Consider the following 23,516-nt stretch of genomic DNA (forward strand, 5'->3'; position numbering starts at 1 on the left):
ATGCCTACCTCGATTTTTTGTACATCACATAGACAAATGAAAGGCATTTCAAAGATTATCTCAATTTAATATTTTTATTAAAGATTGTATGAAAATATTACTAGCATAGAGAAACAACAAGAGCGGAAACTAGAAAAAAACTCAAACCAAAATTTTACTCAAAATAATCACATATACGAGTGTTGTTTTTGGTTTCACGTTGTTTTATTTACTAATACATTCTCACCACTTAGGCTTTTGACAACTGAGTTAGGTCTTTGACAGGAGAGTTTCCGCTCTATGTATATTTCTCTATGATACTAGTTTTGATTTAAGTAAAAAGAAAACACAAATTTATTCATAATTTTATTGTTTCTTTAATATTTAGTTTAGTCTAAATACATCAGTTCACTTCAGTATACTCTTGCGATTTGAACTCGTCAAGAGTATTGCGATTTACAGAACACCTCTCTTGCGAGATCATGCGAGTATCAGAACATGCCCGAAAGACTTGTTGTTTCTGATTTGTTTGTTTTAGAGAATGGATCATCTCTACGCTTCAAAATGTTTTAACCAACTTTTAAGACGGTACACTTGTATTAATAATTATTTATTGGTGAAATATAAAATATCATTTGGTGAGCCGATTTTTTCCACTCTGTGCTGTTTTAAGACAGATAAAAGCCATTTTTGTAGACACTTCTGTGTTTATCGTGCCTGATGTCACAAATGATTGGATTCTTTTGCCACAACTGCAAATGGAAACAACTGTTCACAAGAAACTTCTTGGGGAATATTGATTTTTATTGTCCGGTATTGTTTTTGAACATTAACTCGTCCATCAGCCACATAAAAATCTTGATCCGGAATTGTCAAAAGTCTGTCAGAATATAGGGTTTATCATCCATCACACAACAGGTGTATTTTTTTAAAGAAAATTTTACATTAATTTTTTCGCTCGTTCTTTTGCTTCTAAGTTCTTTACCGCATAGCGATCTGAAACTTTCTGAACTTTATACGACTTCAACCCAGCATTAGCTTTGGCTCTGCACACAAATGAATCAGAGCATTTAACTTTACGAGCTGCTTTTCAGATAGAAGTGTTCGGTGCTCTTCGAAACAGTTGTTCGACTTCATTTACTTTGCCATTATCTGTTGGACCATTTTTTCTTCCAGATCCAGTTTTTCTTTCAATGTTCAAGTCTTCCTTATACTGTTTAATGACTTTTGAAACAATGTGACGGTGAACATTCAGATCTATTTTTTTGAATATCCATATTGGAATTTTTTGAAAAGTTTTAATTATTTTTTACGTCCTTTTTTTCCCTGACATATATTTAAAAGCTAACGTTAATCACGTTAGCTTTTAAAAATAATAATTTGTTGGAAAAGGGTAAGTTTTGGCTGAAATAGTGTGTATACGGTTTTTCAGACTCACACTTTGTTTGGTTTATTTTTTATCATAGTGATTATTTGACAAATAATTTTAAGACTTTAATGATCGATAGTGTTTTGGGAGGACTTTTATATGGGGGCTTGGTGAAATGATATTTCGATTTCAACCAGATTCAATAGGTTTCAAAAACGCATTAATCAAATGAATTTGTTTCACAGCATTTAAGAGATGTTGTTATTTTCTACAGTTTTAGGTATATCTCGTTGATTTCAGGGCGAGATCTTGAATATCACATTCTTTCAAAGAATTGTCCCAATGTATGTATTTCGCGGTTCAAGAAGCCGTGGTCGACCAAAGAATACATGGAGACGCACTATACTCCAAGATCTAGGATAGTGCAATCTTACATGGGAAGATGCGAAAACAACTGCAACAAATCGTGTAAGATGGAGATGCTTTGTGGAAGCCATATGCTCCCAAGAGGAGTAATTGAAAAAAATGTATTTCGCGAGTGACATTCACATATACACACAGTTACTAAAGTATACGTACGATCGACTTTTTGGAACTTTTTTTAAAAAATCTATTGCCCAATTCACAATTGATGTCGTAGTGTTGTAGCATTGTATGTCATAAATATTTTTCAAAAAAATTTTTCGAAACAAAAACAAAACATTAATAAAAAAATTACGACATACAACGATACAACGCTACGACACCAATTGTGAATTGGGCATATGTATTTAAAAATACAAGACCTGACTCATTCATTCACTCACTCACTCATCAGTCATGATGAGTCAGTGAATGAGTGAGTGAGTGAGTATTTTCGAACTTGGCTGGCTATTTATTTATTATACACCTCCAAATTGAATGGGCATTAACAAATTTTCAATTGCAACATATTTATGCACTTTTTAAATATTTTGCAAAATTTTCAAAATTTTTTAAAATTTTTTCAATATTGAAATATTGCTATGAAAACATCGAAAAATACCTGTAAAAAAATTTGTAAAATGTATAAGGATAATGTATAGTTTTAGAAAAACATTTACAGATAATCATTGCATTCATTATGTACATGTAGTAAAAAATAAAACTTACATAAATAATCATACATACCTCTTTAATCAGTAGATTTTTCAATTTGGGAAAAAAAAACATTGGCGGTTTTTGTTTGTTTTCTCAAGAGCCTAGTTAATTTGACAGCCGTTGCTTGTTGTATCCTTGAAGGATTATTAAGTGGTGGGCGTTATACCAAACAATCACAACAACGTTTAGAAACACAAAACAAAAAAGTGCCGCAGTATAATTTGATGCGTGCCGACCGACCAATGCACAAGGAGTTTGATGATGACTTCCTAAATACATTTCCGCATTACAAGGCATAAACATGGGAACTATTTCAAATAAACGATGATGTTGCTGATCTATATAAATATAAAAACTAATTAGCAAAAAAAAGAGAAATTAATATAGAACAGGTAACAAGAGAAAATACCTTAAAAAGTGTTTAGTATTTGATTTTACTTGATTTAATACATAATTTTTTTCGATTACTTTTATTTGTTTGGTTTTCTTTTAAACATTTGTTATTTTTACACTTTAAGTTATTTATAACTAATTTTAAATTTCTAATACATATTTTTTAAAATTTATTTAACATTTTGTACACTATTTAAATACATACGTACAAACTTAATATTTATAAAAAAACAAGTCCCTTAATATTAATATAATATCTAATGAGATTTTGTTTGTAAATTCAACTATTTCGATATTCATCATAAATTGTAATAAAAAATCTTTAATATAAAGACATTGGCAAACCAATAAAACTGGCATATTAATATAATTAAAAACTTAAAAATGAACTATGTGAAGAGTTTTTTTTTAATGGGACTCAATTGCCATTTAATCGATCTCAAATGCTTAAATGTGCTGTTATTATATAGAGTTACACTCCATTGGTATGTAATAGTTAGACTTTTCTAAAATGTAAACCAAAGACTTTCTCGCAATGAAACTTAGTTTTTAAAAATAACATTACCACAATTTAGTTACATGCATATATTAACAACCACAAAATCTTTGATATTAATATGTATTGAAATCAATTCCAAGGTAACCAGGTAAGGTCTATTATTTTCGATGGCCTTCGATTTTCAAAATTAAGAGGAATTCTTGCGAACGTTCGTTGTCACCAAATTTTATTCAAATCATAGGCCATCGGTAAAATATAATAGACAAACAAAAAGACTTGGTGGCAGAATCATTAGCCCGCATTTCTTCAAAGATTATTATAGCTTACAATTCAGGGCAAATCCGAGTCTAGAGAAAATTTTGAATTGTATGATTGATCATAAAGTTTCGGTGAACTAGAAATTGGAGCGATCGAAATCTGTTGATTTCTTCAACTCCAACTAATTTTCAGAATATAAAATAAATTTTAAAATTCAAAGATTAAGAACCACTTTTTTCGATGATTTTGGAAATTATTGCTTAAAATTCAGGGTAAATCAGAGTCTAGAGAAAATTTACATTTGTATAATTGATCATAAAGTTTCGGTGAACTAGATATATCTTCAGAATATAAAATATATTTCAGAATTCAAAGATTAAGAGCTGTAGTTAAGGCGCCCGATTTGTTCGATGATTTAGATACATTTACCACGTTGAAGAGTATAAAAATACTTAATTTTCAAGTGGGATCAGTTAGTGTTAATTTCAGAATAAGTTTTTATTGAGGAGTCTTTGAAACTACTCAAAACTTTTCGACAGTCCATAATGTACATCTTCCTTAAGAGCCTGAACAATAACCAATAACTTTACTCACAAATCTAAAAAATATCTTACATATTTTGCCTGTAACTTACAAATGTTAGGACATTTCAAATCAAATTTTATCCATTTTCTTATAAATAGTGTTCCTATTAGCATATCAGTGAAGTCAGAATTACATTGTGGGTTGACTAGCGATATCCGTCAGTATGTCTATCCTAAGATCAATCCTTGTAAACCATGAATTTCATCTACATGTTGCAATTCTAAAGATAATACAATAAAAAATAGTATATTTTAGCTGAAAGGCCAAATCTATCAAATGAATTTATAATCGAACCACGATTTCGTTTAGCTCCAATATATATTATACATCCCCTGAAATATAGAAATTAAAAAAAAAAAAAATTAAAAAGTTTTGAAATTTTTTTTTTTTCGTGAAAAAATATTTGACAACAAAATTAGTTTGGTGAAAAATATTTTTCCCGATTGTGACCCATAGTATGTCCAACTTACTATAGCCTTATATACATCGTTGCAATGGACTTTGAAATATCTATCATTAGATATCCATATTGTCTATATCAGGAGCCGCAGAACAAAAGGTACTTTTTTGAAAATTTAAAAATTTTGGAAAATTGATTTTTTCTAAAAGATTTCAACCCAAATATTATAAAAATTCCAAAAAATCAATTTGTAAAAGAATTCGAAAAAGTACCTTTTGTTCTGCGGCTCCTCATATTAATGACCTAGTAATCCAGATATATGTAGATAAAAAATAGGTCAAAAATCGATTTGTGAGCCGATTTTAAATAGCAACCGTGCCGGGAGAATTCCCGATATATTGATGTATCAATCATGTTTGTAAGTTATTTGGGGGTCTCGTAAAACCTCTGTATACTTTATGATAAATATCGTCACATCAGCATAACATCAAAGAATTCCATTCTGATAGAGTGTAGATTTCCAAATTATGCTTATTCGAAATGAAATCATTTTCAGTTTTGTAAGTGGAAGTGATTTTTATGCACTTCTTAGATGTCATAGTGTAAGAGAATAAATTCTCAACCTACAAAGTGGGAAAGTCATGCCTTCTGTACATATTATGTAAATATTTTCAGTCTTTATGTATAACAAAATTGTTGGTCTATCTACGAGCTGTAATGAATATTGGAAACACAAAAAGTTAGCAGCTAGTTAGTTAGATAACACAATAGCGGTATTCACAATCTTGTGGAAATGGTCTTGCATCATTGCAAATGAAAATTTTATAGGTTTTTGTTTGTATTTTGTTACTGGATTACTGTAAAATTTTGCATTTGCAATGATGCTAGACCATTTCCACAAGATTGTGAATACCGCTAATGTGTGCAAATTTTATGATTTGAGTTTCAAGACGATACATTTGACTCTTATGACTTACAATTTGTGGATTTAAACTTACTTGTGAAGATTTGCTTTAAGTATATGATCGTCATTTGTATCCTTGTTCTCACAAGCTATTGCATCACGGCCCCCAAAACCCATTTCATTGAAAGTACCACCCAAGTTTTTCATAAAAAAAATTTTGAAGTCAAAGATACCTTTATGACTAAACCATTTCAAATTGAGAAAATACAAATTGAAATCAAATAATTCAAATTAATATTGAGAAATAAATTAAAATTCAGAAACTAATATTGAGAAAAAACAAATTGAAAATGGGAAATCCAAATTAGTATTATTAAAGGAAAATTGAAATTCAGAATAGCAAATTAATATTTCGTTTGTTTGCTATTTTCATACCCACCTCATAAGATAAGACGATCTAGATATGTCCGTTCGTCTGTCGGTCTAAAACATGATAAGGCCCAAATGAATGGAGCTAGCTGGCTCCTTCCACAAATACTCCCTGTTGATATGATTTGTTTGGTATTGAAAATGGACAATATCGGTCCATGATTTCACCTAGCCCCCATACAAATGTACCCCCGGAATACTGTTTGAGCAGCCATAAATATGTTGATTATGCGGCATTCCCGATTTTTACGGAAGAAACATTGATTATTTCTATAATATTTTGCGAAGTAAACAATGTTATTTCCAGGAGTGGGGCTTATATGGGAGCTATGATCAATAATTATGGACCGATCATGGCTGAAATAAAATTTTAACTGATTTTCAGGGGTACAATTTTAAATAATCGACCACTAATGCAAGTTAAGCGAAATAAGGGACCAATTCAGATAAAACTTATACACACTATTCCAGCCAAAACTTATCATTGATCCAAATTATTATTTTTATACCCTTCACCTTCGTGAGAAGGGTATATATAAGTTTGTCATTCCGTTTGTAATTTCTACATTTTTCATTTCCGACCCTATAAAGTATATATATTCTGGATCCTTATAGATAGCGGAGTCGATTAAGCCATGTCCGTCTGTTGAAATCAATTTTCTGAAGACCCCAGAACCTTCGGGATCCAATTCTTCAATAATTCTGTCAGACATGCTTTCGAGAAGTTTGCTATTTAAAATCAGCAAAATCGGTCCATAAATAACGGAGATATGAGCAAAAAACCGGGACAACCTCGATTTTTTACCTATTTTTGATCTATATCTGGATTACTAAGTCATTAATATAGACAATTTGGATATCTAATGATAGATATTTCAAAGTCAATTGCAACGATGTAGATAAGGCTATAGTAAGTTGGACTTACAATGGGTCAAAATCGGGAAAAATATTTTTTAACCCGAATTTTTTTTTCATCAAAAATTTTTTTTTGTCATACATTTTTTTTCCAAAAAAAAAATTTTTTTAAAAAATTTGGAAAAAACTTTTTTCAAAAAAAATTTGAAAAACAATTTAAAAAAAATTCAATTTTGTTTACCTAAAAATATTTAAAAAAATTTATTTTAAAGTATAATTTGGTGAAGGGTATATAAGATTCGGCACAGCCGAATATAGCTCTCTTACTTTTTTTAATTACTTTAGCTTTTAAAAAAATGTCTGATATTTTCAACTGTTATTTCAGCCAAAACGGCGAAAGATCGGAAGGTTCATCGTCCTACTGTTTCGAAAGCCACTAAACAGTATAAGGAAGACCTGAGCATTGAAAGAAAAACAGGATCAGGAAGAAAAAATGGTCCAACAGATATTGGTGAAGCAAAATAAGTCGAACAACAGCTTCGAAGAGCACACTTCTATTAGAAAAGCAGCTCGTAAAGTTACCTGCTCTGATTCTTTTGTGCGCAGAGCCAAAGCTAATACTCGGATGAAGTCGTATAAAGTTCCAGATCGAAATGCAATTTAGGTAAAATTTTATAAAAAAAAATACACCTTTTCTGAGATGGATGATGAAATTTATGTACTGGCAAACTTTTCGCAACTTCCAGGTCAAGATTTGTCTGTAGCTGATGAACCATGCAATGTTCAAGAACAATACAGGACAACAAAAAAACAAACAATATTCCCAACGAAGTTTCTTGTGTGACAAGTCTTTCATTTGTTACATCAGGTACGATAAACACAGAAATATATATCACGGAGTGTCTACAAAAACGGTTTTTACCATTCTTAAAATAGCACAGAGTGCCTTCATATTTCTGATCCGGTTTGGCATCATGGAACTATGGAAAAAAGCCCTTGAGTGGTATTTAAACAATAATGTCAATTATTGTATCACGGGAGTCAAATCCCGTCCAAAACAGTCCAAAACTTCGGCCTATGGAAATGTATTTGGTTCTTGTAAAAAAGAATTAAAGAACTCAGGAAAGGTATCCAGCGTAAGTGGACCACCTCGGACCAAATGTAACCAATTGTACAATTTTATAATCACCCTTATCGAGGTTGGCGTAAGCGTTTTACTTCATCTACAGTTTCGTACCAGATTAAAGATAAAATACAACCTGTTTCTTTAATCTAGTACGAATCTGCCGATGGCGTAATACGCCTACGCCAACCGCGATTAGGGTGAATATTTTTCGTTATTTATCAGGTTGTTTTTATTATGATTGATATTGAAAATACCTTTTATTTGATACCTTATAATCTGATATATCGCTGGCTTAACATGCAAAGGCTCTAAGACCACTTTTTTAGAAATTGAGATTTTAATGCAAGAAAAAATTGGAATTATCTAGCTTTTTGTTGTTGTTTTGTAGTGATGAGCAAAAGCGCTTAGTCCAATTTATCACAAGAAAAAGCTCTAAGTCCCTATAAAATGTACAGTTTAACCATTTCTGTCAAATTGTTCAATGACATGTATTGATACCCTACACTAAGCAAATGAGCAAAATTATTTTTCTTTTAAAATGTCAATAATTTATTTTCGGAAGAATGTCTTATTTGGGAGCTATGACTAATTATGTACCGATCGCCATGAAAGTTATTTGCGTTGAATTTTATGTGTATACCAATATTAAGAGATTTATGCTCGTTAAAGTGATTTTTGGAAGCGGTCCTTATATGGGAGCTATGACTAATATAGACCGATCGGCATGAAATTAGGTGACATGATTTCCATAGTATAAAGTATTTCGGGAGGACATTTCTATGGGAGCTAGGGGATATAATGGACCGATTTCAGCCAGTTTCAATAGGCTTAGTCCTTGGCCTAAAAATTGTTTGTACCACATTTTATCGAAATATCTTCAAAATTAATCGACTCATAAAGTGATTCTGAGACTATTATTTTTGGGCGTTACAAACATCTACACAAACGCATTATAGCTAAGTATATTCGGCTGTGCCGAATATTATATACCGTTCACCAAATTGTACTTTAAAATACAAATTTTAAATATTTTTAGGTAACAAAATTTAAAAAAAAATTCAAAATTGTTTTTTAAATTAAAATTTTTTTTTTTTTTAATTTTGTCTATATTGATCCAGATATAGATCTAAAATATGAAAAAAATTTCGGTTTTTCTGGTATTTTCCTTATATCTCTGCAATTTGTGTACCGATGTTGTCGATTTTTAATAGTAACCGAGCCGGAAGAATTCCCGATATATTGATGTATGAATCATGTATGTAAGTTATTTGGGGGCTACGGAAAGTTTATTTCAACATACAGACTGACAGACGAATAGACGGACATGGCTATATCGACTTCGCTATCTATAACGATCCGGAATATATATACTTTGTGAATGTCAAACTTATATATACCCTTGCCACTCATGGTGAAAAAGCTCTAAATCCAAAAAACCTTTTTTATCTCTGCAAATACTTATTTTTGCCCCAAAAAAGTTGTGGATGTTCCCAACTTAAATAAAAGTTTAATTAATTCTATGATTTTTTAGTTGAGAATATCGATACCTAATTGTTCATACCCTCGTGACATATGAAAAGAGGATACATCATTTAACTGGTCTAAACGTGTTAAAAAGCAGATAAACCTTCTATAAGACAATTTGGCAAAAAAAATGTGGATTAAATATATTTTAAATGTCATCTTTCTGATTCCGAAACGTATTTCCCGATATTTTGTATGCTTTTTAAGATATCAAGCATAATTTTTTAAGAATTTTGTTTGTGGGTTTTATGTGGGAGCTACGACTAATATAAAACTTGGTAGTATTGTTTAGGAATTTATAAAAGTTATTAGAATCGAATTTTATCTCAATATCGATTTTTAGAAGAGATTTATTCACATAAAATTTATTTTCGAATCTGGGTTTTAATAAAATTTGGCGGTGTAATTTTTACTAATATAAGATTTATTTCTCTTGAATTTTATTTGAACGCCAACATATTTAAGTGATTTATCAGTGCTAGGTTAGGCTAGGTGAAATCATGGACCGATTTCAATTATTTTCTATAGATTTCGTCATTGGACCGAAAAAAGCTTACGTAAAAAGTTATATGTCAGTGGCCTCCCCTTTAATTAAATAGGAAAATCCGTATCCGTCCTTAAAATTAAGCTTAAAATTTTTTAATTTGGTCCTTTAAACAATCATGTTAAATTAATGTAAACTATGGATCGTTTCTGCAACTTGTAATATGTTTTCCAATTTAAAAAAATAATGATTGCAATAGTTATTTAATTCTTAACATTTGATTGATTTAGTATATAATATTCAAACTATAAACTTTTAAGTAAACAAGTATTCAAACTGTACACATTTAAAGTAAACAAAATGAAGAACATTTATAATGGAAAATGTCTCACATAGTTGCGGAAACGAGCCACTGATATGAGTTAAACTCACTTTAATACGCATTTATCCTTTGTAGTTTAATGATGGCGATTTAAAATCCTCAAACCAACCGTGATTAATATTGTTTATTTATTGATTCTTTTTGAATTAATACACTAAACTGTTTTTTATTAAATATTCATGTTTTTAAGAGAAGAATAATGTGTGTAGGTGTGTGTAATGATGTAATTATTTAGTATTTATCTTAATTGGCGTGAAGCAATATTTTAAAATTTTAATAAAGCAGTGTAACATTGAATTTGATGTTGATTGTGGTCAATATTTATAAATAAAAATATTTAATTATAAAATATTTTGTATTCATATTTGATTATTTTTTTTTACATACATTTAACAAAGACGTTTGAGGAAATATTTGCTTAAGAAAAAATAAATTTTGTAAAAATTTAAATGTATGTCATTAATTAAAAAAAAAAGTAATAGAAAAAAAGAAATAAAAATTTGTTGAATTAATTCGAATATCGAAATAGTTTTTATAGGTAAATTTATGTTTTAATAACTAAACTAATGTTGATGATTACTAAAAATACTTATTTATATAATATTTAAATCTATGTATGCATTTAATATGCTCAGAAATGTAAATGGGGAAAAATAAAAATTCTTTAAAAGATTTTGTCTTTTCGAAAAAGTTTTTAATTATAAGAAAAATAACAGTGTTTTAAATATTAACAGTTTTTAAAGTTTAAATAAAGCTCAAATTTAATTGAAAAAAATATCTAAGAAGTCTCAAAAAGATAATGAAGAGAATTTTACAGATCAATTAAACAATCAGATTTCATTATTTCAATTGCAGTTACTTCAAAAATACTTTTTTTTTAGTTATTTGTGACCAGAAATTACAACAGGCGATAGCTGAGTATTTTGATTTGAATGAAAACAAATTTCATTATCGAAATTCTCAGTAACATTATATAGGAAAATGCTAATTCTGAAATCACTCTTTCGTAGTTCAAACACAAAATATCTGTGTCATATTCGTTTGTGTTATTTTATAAAGGGAATAAAAATCTCTCGAAATTATTAGAAATTGAGAACATGTAAATTTAGCTTTTTTCGTTTCGAATTTAACTAGAACTCGACAAACTTTCGAAAAAAAAATGTGGATTCGAAATAGGTTTTCTATAGTCAATATGAAATCATCAAACAAGATAATTATTTATTCTGCAATAACTTAAATTATTTAAAAACTTCTTAGGTATTTTTTTGTTGTTATTTTTTCCCATTTTTTAAAATGTAATTTTTTTTGTTTTAATAAAATTTCTGTTTTAATTAATATGTACAGTTGAATTCAGTTATATATTTTTTGTTTGGTTTTTATTTTAACAACTCATTTGTTAATATTTTAAAATATGTAAAGAACATTTAAAACTAACTTTTTATATTTATAATTGTTGAATTTTTAAATCCAATTATTTTTTCCACGAAATTTACCACGAAAACCTGGACCACCACGCATGCCACCAGGGCCACCTCGTCCGCCGCCACGATTAAAGTAAGGCGATCCACCTCCTCCTCCTCTGGGAGGTCTAGGGAAATTACGAAATTGATTTTGGGGTGAATTCATCCAACCGCGGCCACCACCACGTCCGCCAAATCCACCACGTTCTCCCATCACACTACCGTTTGGTGGCCTAAACGAACCATTATCATTAGCTGGACCAGCGCCATAGAATTGCATGGGGTAAGGGGGCCGAGGAGGTGGTGGTGGTACTCCAGGACCACCTCCGCCTCCCATACGGTTATTATCTTGCCAAGGCATAGGCGGCATTTGATTCCAATCTTGTTCGGACATTTGCCCCATTTGAGCCGCTGCATCCCAACTGTTCTGATGTTCATATTCTGTAGGTGTCTCTAGTAGAGGTGGCCTCTGTACGGGTGGTTGACCATCCGCTTTATCCATTTGTTGTGTGGCATTATCTTCATCATTTGTAGACTGGATATCGGCATTGTTTTCTTCAATTTGTTCATTTACCTCTGATTTTGTTTGATGTTATTTGGTTTTATTGTTTGCCGGTGAGGGAATAGAAAAATTTTTAACAAAAGGTTTACATTAATTTCCTGACGACTGATTTATGTAATCTAAGTTACATATCGGAAAAAAAACTACATGGGTTGTTTGACATTCTATTTGTAAGTGTTTTTTTTTTCAGTAGTTTTTTAAAAGTTAAGGGTAATAAGGGAAGATGAGTGGTAGAAAAATAAAAAAAAGTTTTTTCTAAAAAACAAATTATATTCTTATTTTTTAAGATTTAATGACAAATTCTGATAGTAAAATACAATAAAAGATATACTTATGAAAAAGTTTTTGTTAAAAACAATTTTTTTCGGTGATCAGATTTTTTTTGTTAAAAACAATTGGGAGAAAAATGTTTAAGTTAAAAATAAATTTTGTGGAAAGAAATTTTCTGATGAAAAAAACCGGTTTAAAATATATATATTTTTTTTAGCCATTATCGGACCAAATTTCTATGGCGTAGGTAGTCCTCGATTTTTATTATATCTCAGCCTTTTGTGTGCCGATATTCCAGAATTTAAATAGCGACCTAAGCGGGACTATTTCGAATATATTGATGTATCAATCATGTATGTAAGTTATTTGTGGACTTCGAAAAGTTGATTTCAACATACATGCGGACATGGCTATATCGACTGTGCTATTTATAACGATCCATAATATACTATATATGTAGTTTATGGGTAGAATATGGAAAATGTACAAATTACAAAGGGAGGGTGAATTCCAAAACGTCTGTATGCAATGCAGTCATATCTTTATCAAGACAAAGCAAGCAAACGCGTAGTTCAAAAAACTTAGCATACTGCCTGTTTTTACTTTTTCATACATTTTGCGATATGAAACATTATCAAAGTTTACACGGTTGCGTTAAGAATCGCTCGACTTTTTATGGTTGCATTGCATACAGACGTTTTGGAATTCACCCGGAGTGACAAAGATATATGTATAATCCTTACTACTCATAGTGAAGAGTATAAACATTTTAAATATTTTTAATTACAAATTTTTTTTTAATTTTTTAGTGAAAAAAATTGTATGACAAAAATTTTTACATGGTGAATAAAAATTCGTGTTAAAAAATATTTTTCCCGATTTGGACCCATTGTTGGTCTCAGCCATTTGTGGACTGATTTTAAATAGCAACTGAACCGGGTCTATAGCGGATATGTTGATGTATGAATCATGTAAAATGTAGAAATTACAAACTTATATATACCCTTGCCATAGTGAATGATTATTTGACATTGTGACTAAATCGTAAATTCGATAAACTGTTGGTCGTGCAAAAGGGTTCCATAATATTATTAAATATAGAAAACGACTTATTAAAAAAGCCCTCGAACACATACTTGAGTAAAAAATCATAATTCCATCATGATTACAGATCATCACTATTGAACATTAGATAAATGAGTTTTAAAATAAAAATATCACTGCAAAATACTGCTCGTTAGTAAAACATACAAATTTTTACTAGAAAAAATGGTTTTTAGACCTTGAAATTCGAATCGTAATCGATTCACCAGTAGTCGTTACTTTGAGTATATATTTCACATTTTTTTTTTTAATTTTATGAGATCCAGCTATGAATCCCATTTCTACCTTCATTACTGAGTCTCAAACAGAACTCAGCAAATTCATTATATTCCTTTTCCCATATATACTAAAAGTAGCAAATATATTTTTAACTTGTTCACAGGCGGCATTTTTAAATAGTACCCAAAAACCTCATACTCTTGTTTAGATTAGAGGAATACGAGTGTAAAATTTAATTTCAACTTTACTAGTTTCCCCATAAACGAGCGAATTTCCAAAAATCTCTTTTTAAATTTTATCTTACAGTTATGTATGATTTGGCGATTGGTCTGGACAAAGATCAGCCACTTAATAGAAATATATACATGTATACCTATATATTAAATGGTAGTAATCTGTTAATGTTTTCCTATGAAATAAGAATTTAGCGCCTTCTAGCCATTTTTCTAGTATGATGGGAATATTGGAAAAAATTAGCAACCATTGTAACAGCGCTAATCGTTGGTGTGTTGGATCAAAGGACTTATTGGTAGTTATATCAGTTAATATATGAAAGATTTTTAACCCAAAAAATCCTAATAGTCGACTAAGTATAAAGTTTAAAAAGGCGATATTTTTATTTTTTGTTGTATAAAATGCCTTTTTCTCATAAATAGCAAAAGTCGACTATTCAAAAATTTTAAATTTCGAAAGTTCGAAAAGTCGACCTTTTAAAAATCGAAAATATTCGTTTTAAAAACTGCGTAAATAATGGCAAAGATTACATGAGTTTATACCCTAACAATTATAAAGTGGATAAAATCATAATTCAATGGTGTCTTGTACCTATAGCTATTTTTACTTCAAAATTATTATTTTCATAATAAGGTAATAAACTTTAATACTCAATATTTAATTTCCTAAAACAATATTATTCAAAGTTATAATAGTTTCTTTGCTATCTGAACTTAAAGAAAAATTTGTAATGAATTCTTATATCAAGTAATTTCATTAATTACATTCCTAAATTTTATCAAAACAACCCATGTGCAATATTTTTTTAAAAACGTCTTTAAGTATTGATCTTGAAATTTACCAATAGTTTAAAACAAAAAGAAAACAGGTAGTAAAATATAAAAAAACCATAACAATAATCAATTTAAAAAAAGAAACCATTGGAGGACAGCTGTGTATAATGAACTAAAGAAAAATAATAAAAATAAATAAGCAAACCTCTAAAGATATCATCAAGATCATCGTCAGACATGTCCATATCAACAACCATATCTGTTGGATCATAACCAGCCATACCTCCGTCTGTGTTCTCTAAATAAGAATCATCCTTGTGAGATTCTTTTGAAGGACCTTTAAAAACATAAAACATTTTATGTTAATGTAAAAAACCAACTTACATTTTAATTAATGTCAAGAAAACTTACTGTTATTTTTCTGAGGTGAAGTGATAGATGAAGTGATCTTGAATAAAAAGGAAATAAGAAAAGTATATTTTTGTATGTTATTAAACTATATTAATAAATATAAATGTATGTATTTTGTTTCGGTACTAGTAAAATTGATAATTTTTAGAAAGAATTAGAAAAATTAAGGATTCCGACAGAACCTCGGAAGTTTTTTTTATCATTATAAATGTATTGTACTATTTTGAATCGATTTAAGCATTTGCTGCTGTAACTAGTAGTCTTACGGAAAATAAATACATACGGAAACAACTCACATTTCCTGTTGTGTCATTAGATGATACCGAAGAATTATCATTTAAAAATGGTAACGAGTTTGTAGTTTCTATGGTTTTAATATTTTGACCAAAAGTACGATAATCAACATCACCAGATAACTTAAAAAAAAAAATAAATAAATAACAAAGAATCGTATATTATAAATCTTCGTATTTAACATTAATCTTATTTAAACAAACCTCATTTGTTTCCAGATACCAAGATTTCTTGTCATTTTCACTTGCTCCCGGCGAACCAGTTAGTGATATTAGATTTCTATGGTCTATATCCAATTGACGGGATTTTTCTGAGAAATTTCACAATTTAAATTCAAATATACAACAAATAAAATTGATTATTCTTTTACCTTTGCTTAAGCCTAATTTAGTACCAATACCAAATGCTGGTAAAATCAGCTGACGATGATCTACATCTTGAGCTGTTGACATGGTGCCATCATGATCGGAATATTCTAGAGTTGTTGAATTTGAATTGTGTGCATCTGAATCGAAGTGAGGCGGTGAATGAGGTGTATCAATTGGTGTATGACTATAGGACGAAGTCGAAACATTACTACTATCCAAAGGATTTGTCCAAGACATATTCATATCCCAGGTAGAATTGAAGTCGGTGCTCTCCGTCGAATCAATGGAGCCCACAGAGGGTGGCATAGGCGGTGGAGGCATTAAAGGTTGAACAGGTGCTGCACCCACCGGGCGGCGATTGTACACATTTGGATTATATGCGTTGTCAGTATTGTACGTCCTTGGATTGTGGGCACTGTAACCAGAATTCATATTGTGATGTAAATTATTTGATAGAGAATTAGCTGGGCCACCAAACATTGGAGGATTGGGAGGTGGTGGTAGAATATCTCCATATTGATGCGAAGCTCTCGCCAGAGATGTATAGCCACCTGTAGGCACTGAAGGTACCGGCATAGGTGCTAAGCCCGGTATAGACATGTTATTTGTGCCCGGATATGCACTTATTGATTCAGGTTTGTAATATTCAGCACTAGGATTATAACTTTCATCATCTGATCTGGAACCGATTACTTCTATCGGTTGACCTTGTGAAAATAAGAGAAAGAGTTTGAAATATAGATGAAATCTCTGTAAATTTAATGTAAAATATTTAACACACTTGAGGATTTTGCATTTTCATCTCGTTTGAAGTCATTGATATCAAAGGGTAAATTGCCATCCATATAACTTGAGTAGCCATTGAAGTTGGTTTTCAAAAAATTCTGCAAATAAAATCATTAAATAAATACAAATTTGGGGAAAAATCCAATGTAAATTAGTGTTTCCATGTTCGAGTGTTTGTAAGAATTTGGCCATATGGTAATTTCGAAAGGTGAATTATATTCGCCACAGTTATATATTATATGAAACAAGCTTGAAAACTATTTTTATTGAAGAAAAATCTTATATATCATTCACTAAAGTGTACTTTGAGATACAGATAGAAAACAAAAATTTTTTTGGGATAACAATCCAGAATGTAGTTCATATAATCTTACCACTTATATAAATTCAACACTCATGGTGAATAATATAAAAACTTACCATTGTAAGCGGTGAATCATCAGGTAATTGCAAGTCAGTATCTGGTTCCGGTGATGGTGCATTTATATCCGGTGAAGGTATAGGACTAGGCAATGTGGGCGCAATTTCATCTAATTTCTTTTTAACCAACTTAATGCGGCTGCCAAAATTCTTATAAGCCTAGGAAATGTAACAAAGAAAATATATTTAGGTCAAAAAAACAATATAAATATATACAAAAACATTCATTCACTTACACTAACTACAACTTTAACTTCGCCCCTTTGATTGGCATAAAACTTAATCGCCGTATCTACATTGTTCACCACCGCTTTGCGACACTTTATCTCGGCCTGTAGATTTTTTGTAAATGCCCCAATGTATGTAACATAACGTTCGATTTCCTTCTCAACATCATCCGAATGTGCTTTATCTTTCATTTGTTGCTTAATACTTTCTATATCACAATTTGGTGTTTTTGGCAATTTTTTAAAACTTTTATCAGTCGTTTCCGATAGTTCAACACACTCTCGTATACTAGTTATTAGGTTGGCATTTTGAAAATCATCCGAATCAACGGCTGGTGTGTGAGATTTTTTCGGTGGCGCTATATTTAATAGACCACATAGATCTGTTAGAAATTCTTCATTGTATATCTCACGTTGTTCCCAAATACTGAAGATGCGTAGAATTTTATTTTTGACTTTTTCATCTCTAAAATGGCAGTAATTAATATATTAATAAGTTTGAGGTTTAATATTTAATTGACCAATGACATACCTGACCATTGTAGTGGCTTTTTGTAAAGCTGTAGCCCAACTTTCAACAAAATCATAACGTTTTCTTTTACTATATTGTATGACATCGTTCGCTAAGTAAAATAACACCAGGCGGTGTTCAACGCGTACTATAAATGAATTAAAATGTTGTAAAATTCATTAATTATAAATTAAGTTTTTGTATACCACCCACAATTGTACTTAGGGTGTATTTTCAAGATTTTTAAATATATGGGTCCAAATATATTTAAATTGTTGGTCGATATTTACATTTAAATTTTCTGAAATATGAGACTGCTAATATACTATTTACGTAGTAAAACTACCACGACTCATTTGATACTTTCAAAAACTTATAAAAATTTCATGAATAAAGAAAAATTTAAACATTCCTATAGACTTCATTCAAAATCTTGTGTATAACAGTATACACTACATTTTCATTGAACCAATAGTTTAGAAGATACATTATTATTTTCGTCTAATTGCTCACTCATTGGTGTTTTGAGAAACTAGCTTTATACTACATTTTGATCCACAACTTTTAAAATAAATGAGTGTCCACCTTGTAACTTTGCAAGAGTATAGAAGAGAGTTTGTTTATTACTATATATCGATGGCTTAATATAGAAAGGTCGTATCTCGTTTTTTTTTTCAAAATTCGATTTTTTTACATATTCTGGTAGACAAAACTCAAATAGACCTCCCTTAAAAAATTCAGTTTCCTATGTTGACGAATAACAGATTTACAGTAATTACAAAAAAATGTCCCAACTCATTTAAAAAATCGTTTGAAAGAAAAACCCCTAACTCATTTAAAGTGGAATGCATAGTTTTTGGTTTATATTAAAACAAACAACTCTTGATATATTACAAATTTTTAGTTGTTTTTTTTTCAATTTCACTTTCTGATATTATTGAGTTTTTTCCTTCTCCTGTAAAGTAACTAAAAGTTGAGATACGACCTTTCTATATTAAGCCATCGATATTTATTTAGAATTTTAGAAAAGGTATTGGCCTATTTCCTTTATGAGATTGATTCTTCCAAAAAAAAGTAAGAACATAATTAAATTCTGAGAATAGAAAACAAAGTGCTACTTTTCGCGCGATAATCGCAACAACTTTTTTGTTTGTTGGCTAGAAGTATAGAGAAGCAGACTGGGTAGAAAAAGTTTTACGATGTCGCATGGATTGCAATTGTAGGTGAATTTTTATGTTTTGCTTTTGAACTGTTGTTAGTTGGCTCTAACAAGTATTTACTATTCTTGACTAATAAATGGAAATTTTGCTTTCATTTTTACACAAATTGTATTTTGTTGGATATCCCTTGTTATCACCGCATGTGACAAAGCTTCCATCGTAGGTACTATATTATACGATGTCGGTCCGTCCGTCCGTCTGGCCGGCTGTCCATGCAAACTTTGTTCGCAAAGTACAGGTCACAATTTTGAAGATATTAAGATGGAATTTCGAACATACATTTCAGCCCAAGGACGAAGTCTATTGAAACTGGCTGAAATCGGTCCATTATTTCACCTAGCCCACATACAAATATCCTCCCGAAATTGGACTTTATCGTTCATAAATGTTTAATTTATATAGGTTTCTACACAAATCTTATGTTTTATATATAGGAAATTTATGTCATGAAATTTTATGATTATCGGTGAATAAATATCACTTTAACGAGCATGAATGTCTTAAAAATGTTGGTATCCACTATTCAACAGAAATAAGCTTCATATATACATAAATCACACGACCTAATTTCATGACGATCGGTTCATAATTAGTCATAGCTCACATATAAGGCTAACATTCCTTATCATTCACGAAAATAAATGATTGAAATTAAAAAAATTTTGTTGCTCATTTACTCAGTGTAGGGAATTATATAGTCGGGCTTGACCGACCATACTTTCTTACTTCGTTCCTCTGTGTTATTTATAACCTTAATGGGGAGTAATTTTTAGAATTTCTTAAACTTTCTTGCTATTAAATTATTTTGTCTTGGAGTTTTACGAGATCTTTTTTTCCAAAATCTGAGTTTTTACAGTACCTGTATCACTACATTTTTGAAACTGCATTCCATAAAATTATTTACCTTAATCTATAAATGTAGGTAGCCAAATCAGACCAAAAATAAGTAGACCCAATTAAGAAGTCTTATGAATGGAAGCATCCTCTTTTGTAAACATTCCTTGATGTAAATTTCGATATTTATAGAACTTTTTTAGACGCAACTGCATATTGCTTGCCATACCAAGAACTTTTTTTGAAAATTTTCTGCTTTTCTACAACATTCCCTAGCGCATCAGCAACATAAAAATATTGACTCGGAACCTGTGAAAAATTTTCCTGAACATACGTTTCGTCTTTCGTTATGCAGCAGGTATATTTTATTATAAAATTTTACATAAATTTCCATGCTCATTCGTTGGCCTCTAAATTTTTAGCAGAGTTCAGGAACTTTTTGAGCTTTGTATTTACGAAATAGTTCGAGTACTGAGCTAACCGGACTGCTTTCCTACTGGATGTGTTGGGAGCTCTTTTGAAAATACTATTTTTTTTTAATTTGCTTTAGAAACATCACGTGCACCATTCCTTCTATTTGAACCAGGTTTTCTATCAATGGACAAGTTTTCCCGATACTGTTTAATAACATTGGAATCAGTTTGACGCCAGACCTTTGATTGTTTGGCAAACTTTTTGTAGGACCAAGTTGGGTTTTGTTGAAAATTTTTAATAATTTTAGTACGCACTTTTTTCTCGTCACTAATTTTAATCAGATTAACAACAAATGAACATAATTGACATTAAACATAATAACAGACATAGTATTCAAAGGTTAAAAGCATAGAGAATTATACATAGAGACGAGACACTCCGATTTGTCAAGCAAAAATACAACAAATCATATGTCTGATACAACAGAATACATTGAATTATATGTATTTTGTTGTTGCAATAGATAGGTTTTTGACAACAATTCCATCTCGTCTCTATGTTACCCTTTGGTTAAAAGTTTTAAGGATAAACATCCTTTTGTGGCAGAGCCAAAGCTAATGCTGGGTTGAAGTTCTATAAAGTTCAGAAAATTCCAGATCGCAATGCGTAAAGAACTTAGAAGCAAAATAACGAGCGAAAAAACTGAGGTAAAATTTTATAAAAATACACCTGTTGTGTGATGGATATTGAAACTTATTTACTGGTAGATTTTTCACAACTTCCGGGTCAAGATTTTTATATGTAAAAAAAACCCTTGAGTGGTATTCAAATAATAATGTAAATTATGTACCACGGAAAGCAAATCTAATTTAATTTAACATCAACTTATTTAATATAACACATTTAAACAACATCAAACTTAAACATATTTTTTTGTAGTTCAGACTCAATGCAGTTTACGGGATGGTAAACCTTTTCAACGGGGAATGCTGAGACCACCCAACTGTGATAACTTCGGTTTGTGGAAAGGTATTGGGCTCTTGTAAAAAAAAGAATTAAAGAACACAGGAAAGGTATCCCAGGACATGTCTGATATTAAGCGTAAGTGGACCACCACGTCCAAAAAGGTAACGGAAGCTATTATAAAATCTTTAATGTGAGGATTTCCCATATTTTATTATTTACACTTATTATGATATACATATTGTGATTATTTTTACAATATAGATAACATTAGATCGGGGAGAAATTTTGTTTCGAAAAATTCAAATAAAATTCAAAAACGGAAGATACCGTTTAGGTGGATTTGTATAAGATTTACAACGTATTAATATAAACCAATTACTTTAAGCTCAAAATTTAAATAAAACTTAAAATTATTGCAAAAATTACAAATGTTCGCATATTTTTGAACTTACATGAAAATATCTGATATAGCATTGAAGCCACTTTCAAAGACCAAAAAAACATAAAAACGTTAAAAAAGGTTCCAGCCCATCAAATATTAACAACAAACATTTTAAAAACTGTCTCCTCAAACATACTAAACTTTCATTGTAGTTGGGAATATCGACACCTATTTTCGCCCATACAAATATGTCACAATTAATGGCCTTACTTTCATATTTCGATTCATAACACCTATTTTTATTATTAACAAGTATTCCTTTTAATAATATAAACTTATTATAACATACAAAACAGTATTAGATATGTTTGCTTAAACACAAGCTTATAAAGTTTTTTATTTTGCTTTTATTTTTAAAACATTTTATCAAATCATACAAATTTAGGTGGATTTTTTTTTAAAAAGAGTCCTTGTCAGGCTAATGTTTAGACATAGTCATCTAAAACCTTTACATTATTTAAAACTGTCTATTTAGAAGGATTTACTTACAAAAAAAAAACACTTGGGATATTCGTTTGCCTGCTTTATGATATTGGAGAGTTTCAATAAAATAGTAAACAAAATTTTTGGAAAATAGTAAAACTAGCAGGCGAAAGAACAGACTGACTGTTTAATCATTAGTTGTGTATATTAAATTAGTTTCTGTGTGGGAGGGCTTTCCTATAAAATCTAATTGCTTTAGGTTTTATTAAACAACTACAGTTTATGCTTAATAAGAACTAGTATCTTAAGAAATGTGAAAAATATGCACCCAATGGACAACTGAGACACATCAAGAACAAAAAAATATTCATTCATTACTTACCTCTTTTGAATACGTTCAACCAAGAACCAACTATTTTTTTATGATGACCACGTTGTGCCAAACACCATGTTGACATTTGCTGTATACCTTCTTGGGTATCTTTAAGAGATTCCAACCGGGTTTCAAATAAATCAACATCAAAATCTTCTGTTGCTTTAACAGAAGCCATAATTTGTTTGTTAAATTCTTTATTTCACGTCAGTGTTTTTTCTTTCTTTATAATATTTCTATGAATTAAAATACTTGTTTTTATTTTTTGTTAAAACATCAAAATTCACATTTGCGGCATTAAAAAATATCAGCAAAAATAATCGCTCGTGTACAAGAACCTCCCGTAAGGTAGAAAATTTTACTTTGGCCAAATATATTCGCTGACATTAATCACTTGTTTTTTAAAGGATATTTTATGTTAAATTCACTTGTAAAACATTTAATGCATGTGTTACGATTAAATTTAAGCACTTAGAATATTGTTAAATTAATAAAATTGTAAAAATACGCGCGTTTTTATAATATTAACACTTTTTGGTTTTTTTCTTGCCTTTTGTGTTGTTTTTCTTAAATTTTTTTTCATTTGACATTTCGGTATAAAAAATGTGAAAATTTGACGCTATAGTGCTGCCATATCAGAACATTGTTATTGATGCTGAGGGCGACATCTACTGGTGAGTAGTGACAATGTACGTGAAAACATTAAGCAGGCGCAACAATTTATTGGTTAAATGAAGATAATGAATATTTTGCAGTTCATTTTAAGTAAATAAATTACTATAAATTATTATATTTGTTTAAATAAAACTTTCCATTAATAAAATAACACTAAATATAAATATAGAACCAATCTGTCCGTAATAGAGATGAAATTATTAAAGTTGTTGATGTACATTATT

The 23,516-nt window shown here is 30.1% G+C and overlaps 1 protein-coding gene across 1 annotated transcript; it reads right to left on the reverse strand.

Moving 5' to 3' along the window:
• Positions 1-11,605: 11,605 nt before the first annotated feature.
• LOC135951436 (regulation of nuclear pre-mRNA domain-containing protein 2) lies at positions 11,606-23,191 on the reverse strand. The gene is made up of 11 exons (XM_065501092.1): positions 22,627-23,191; positions 17,967-18,093; positions 17,444-17,900; positions 17,208-17,366; positions 16,783-16,885; positions 16,004-16,708; positions 15,837-15,943; positions 15,636-15,755; positions 15,340-15,376; positions 15,134-15,265; positions 11,606-12,342 (listed from the first exon to the last, which is right to left on the reverse strand). Exons 1-11 carry the CDS (start codon positions 22,793-22,795, stop codon positions 11,768-11,770), a joined length of 2,691 nt encoding a protein of 896 aa, XP_065357164.1. The 5' UTR covers positions 22,796-23,191; the 3' UTR covers positions 11,606-11,767.
• Positions 23,192-23,516: the final 325 nt, after the last annotated feature.

This window comes from Calliphora vicina, chromosome 2, assembly GCF_958450345.1.
Source record: "Calliphora vicina chromosome 2, idCalVici1.1, whole genome shotgun sequence".
NCBI classification, from domain to species: domain Eukaryota; kingdom Metazoa; phylum Arthropoda; class Insecta; order Diptera; family Calliphoridae; genus Calliphora; species Calliphora vicina.

What these genes read in the sequence shown, in the direction of transcription:
- LOC135951436 (XM_065501092.1), bottom strand. Translation starts at nt 22,795, where the DNA reads ATGGCTTCTGTTAAAGCAACAGAAGATTTTGATGTTGATTTATTTGAA. An exon ending in GTTGAACGTATTCAAAAGAG is followed by an intron (nt 18,094 to 22,626) that starts GTAAGTAATGAA and finishes ATTCATTTATAG; the next exon opens with TACGCGTTGAACACCGCCTG. An exon ending in TAAATTAGGCTTAAGCAAAG is followed by an intron (nt 15,944 to 16,003) that starts GTAAAAGAATAA and finishes GAAATTTCTCAG; the next exon opens with AAAAATCCCGTCAATTGGAT.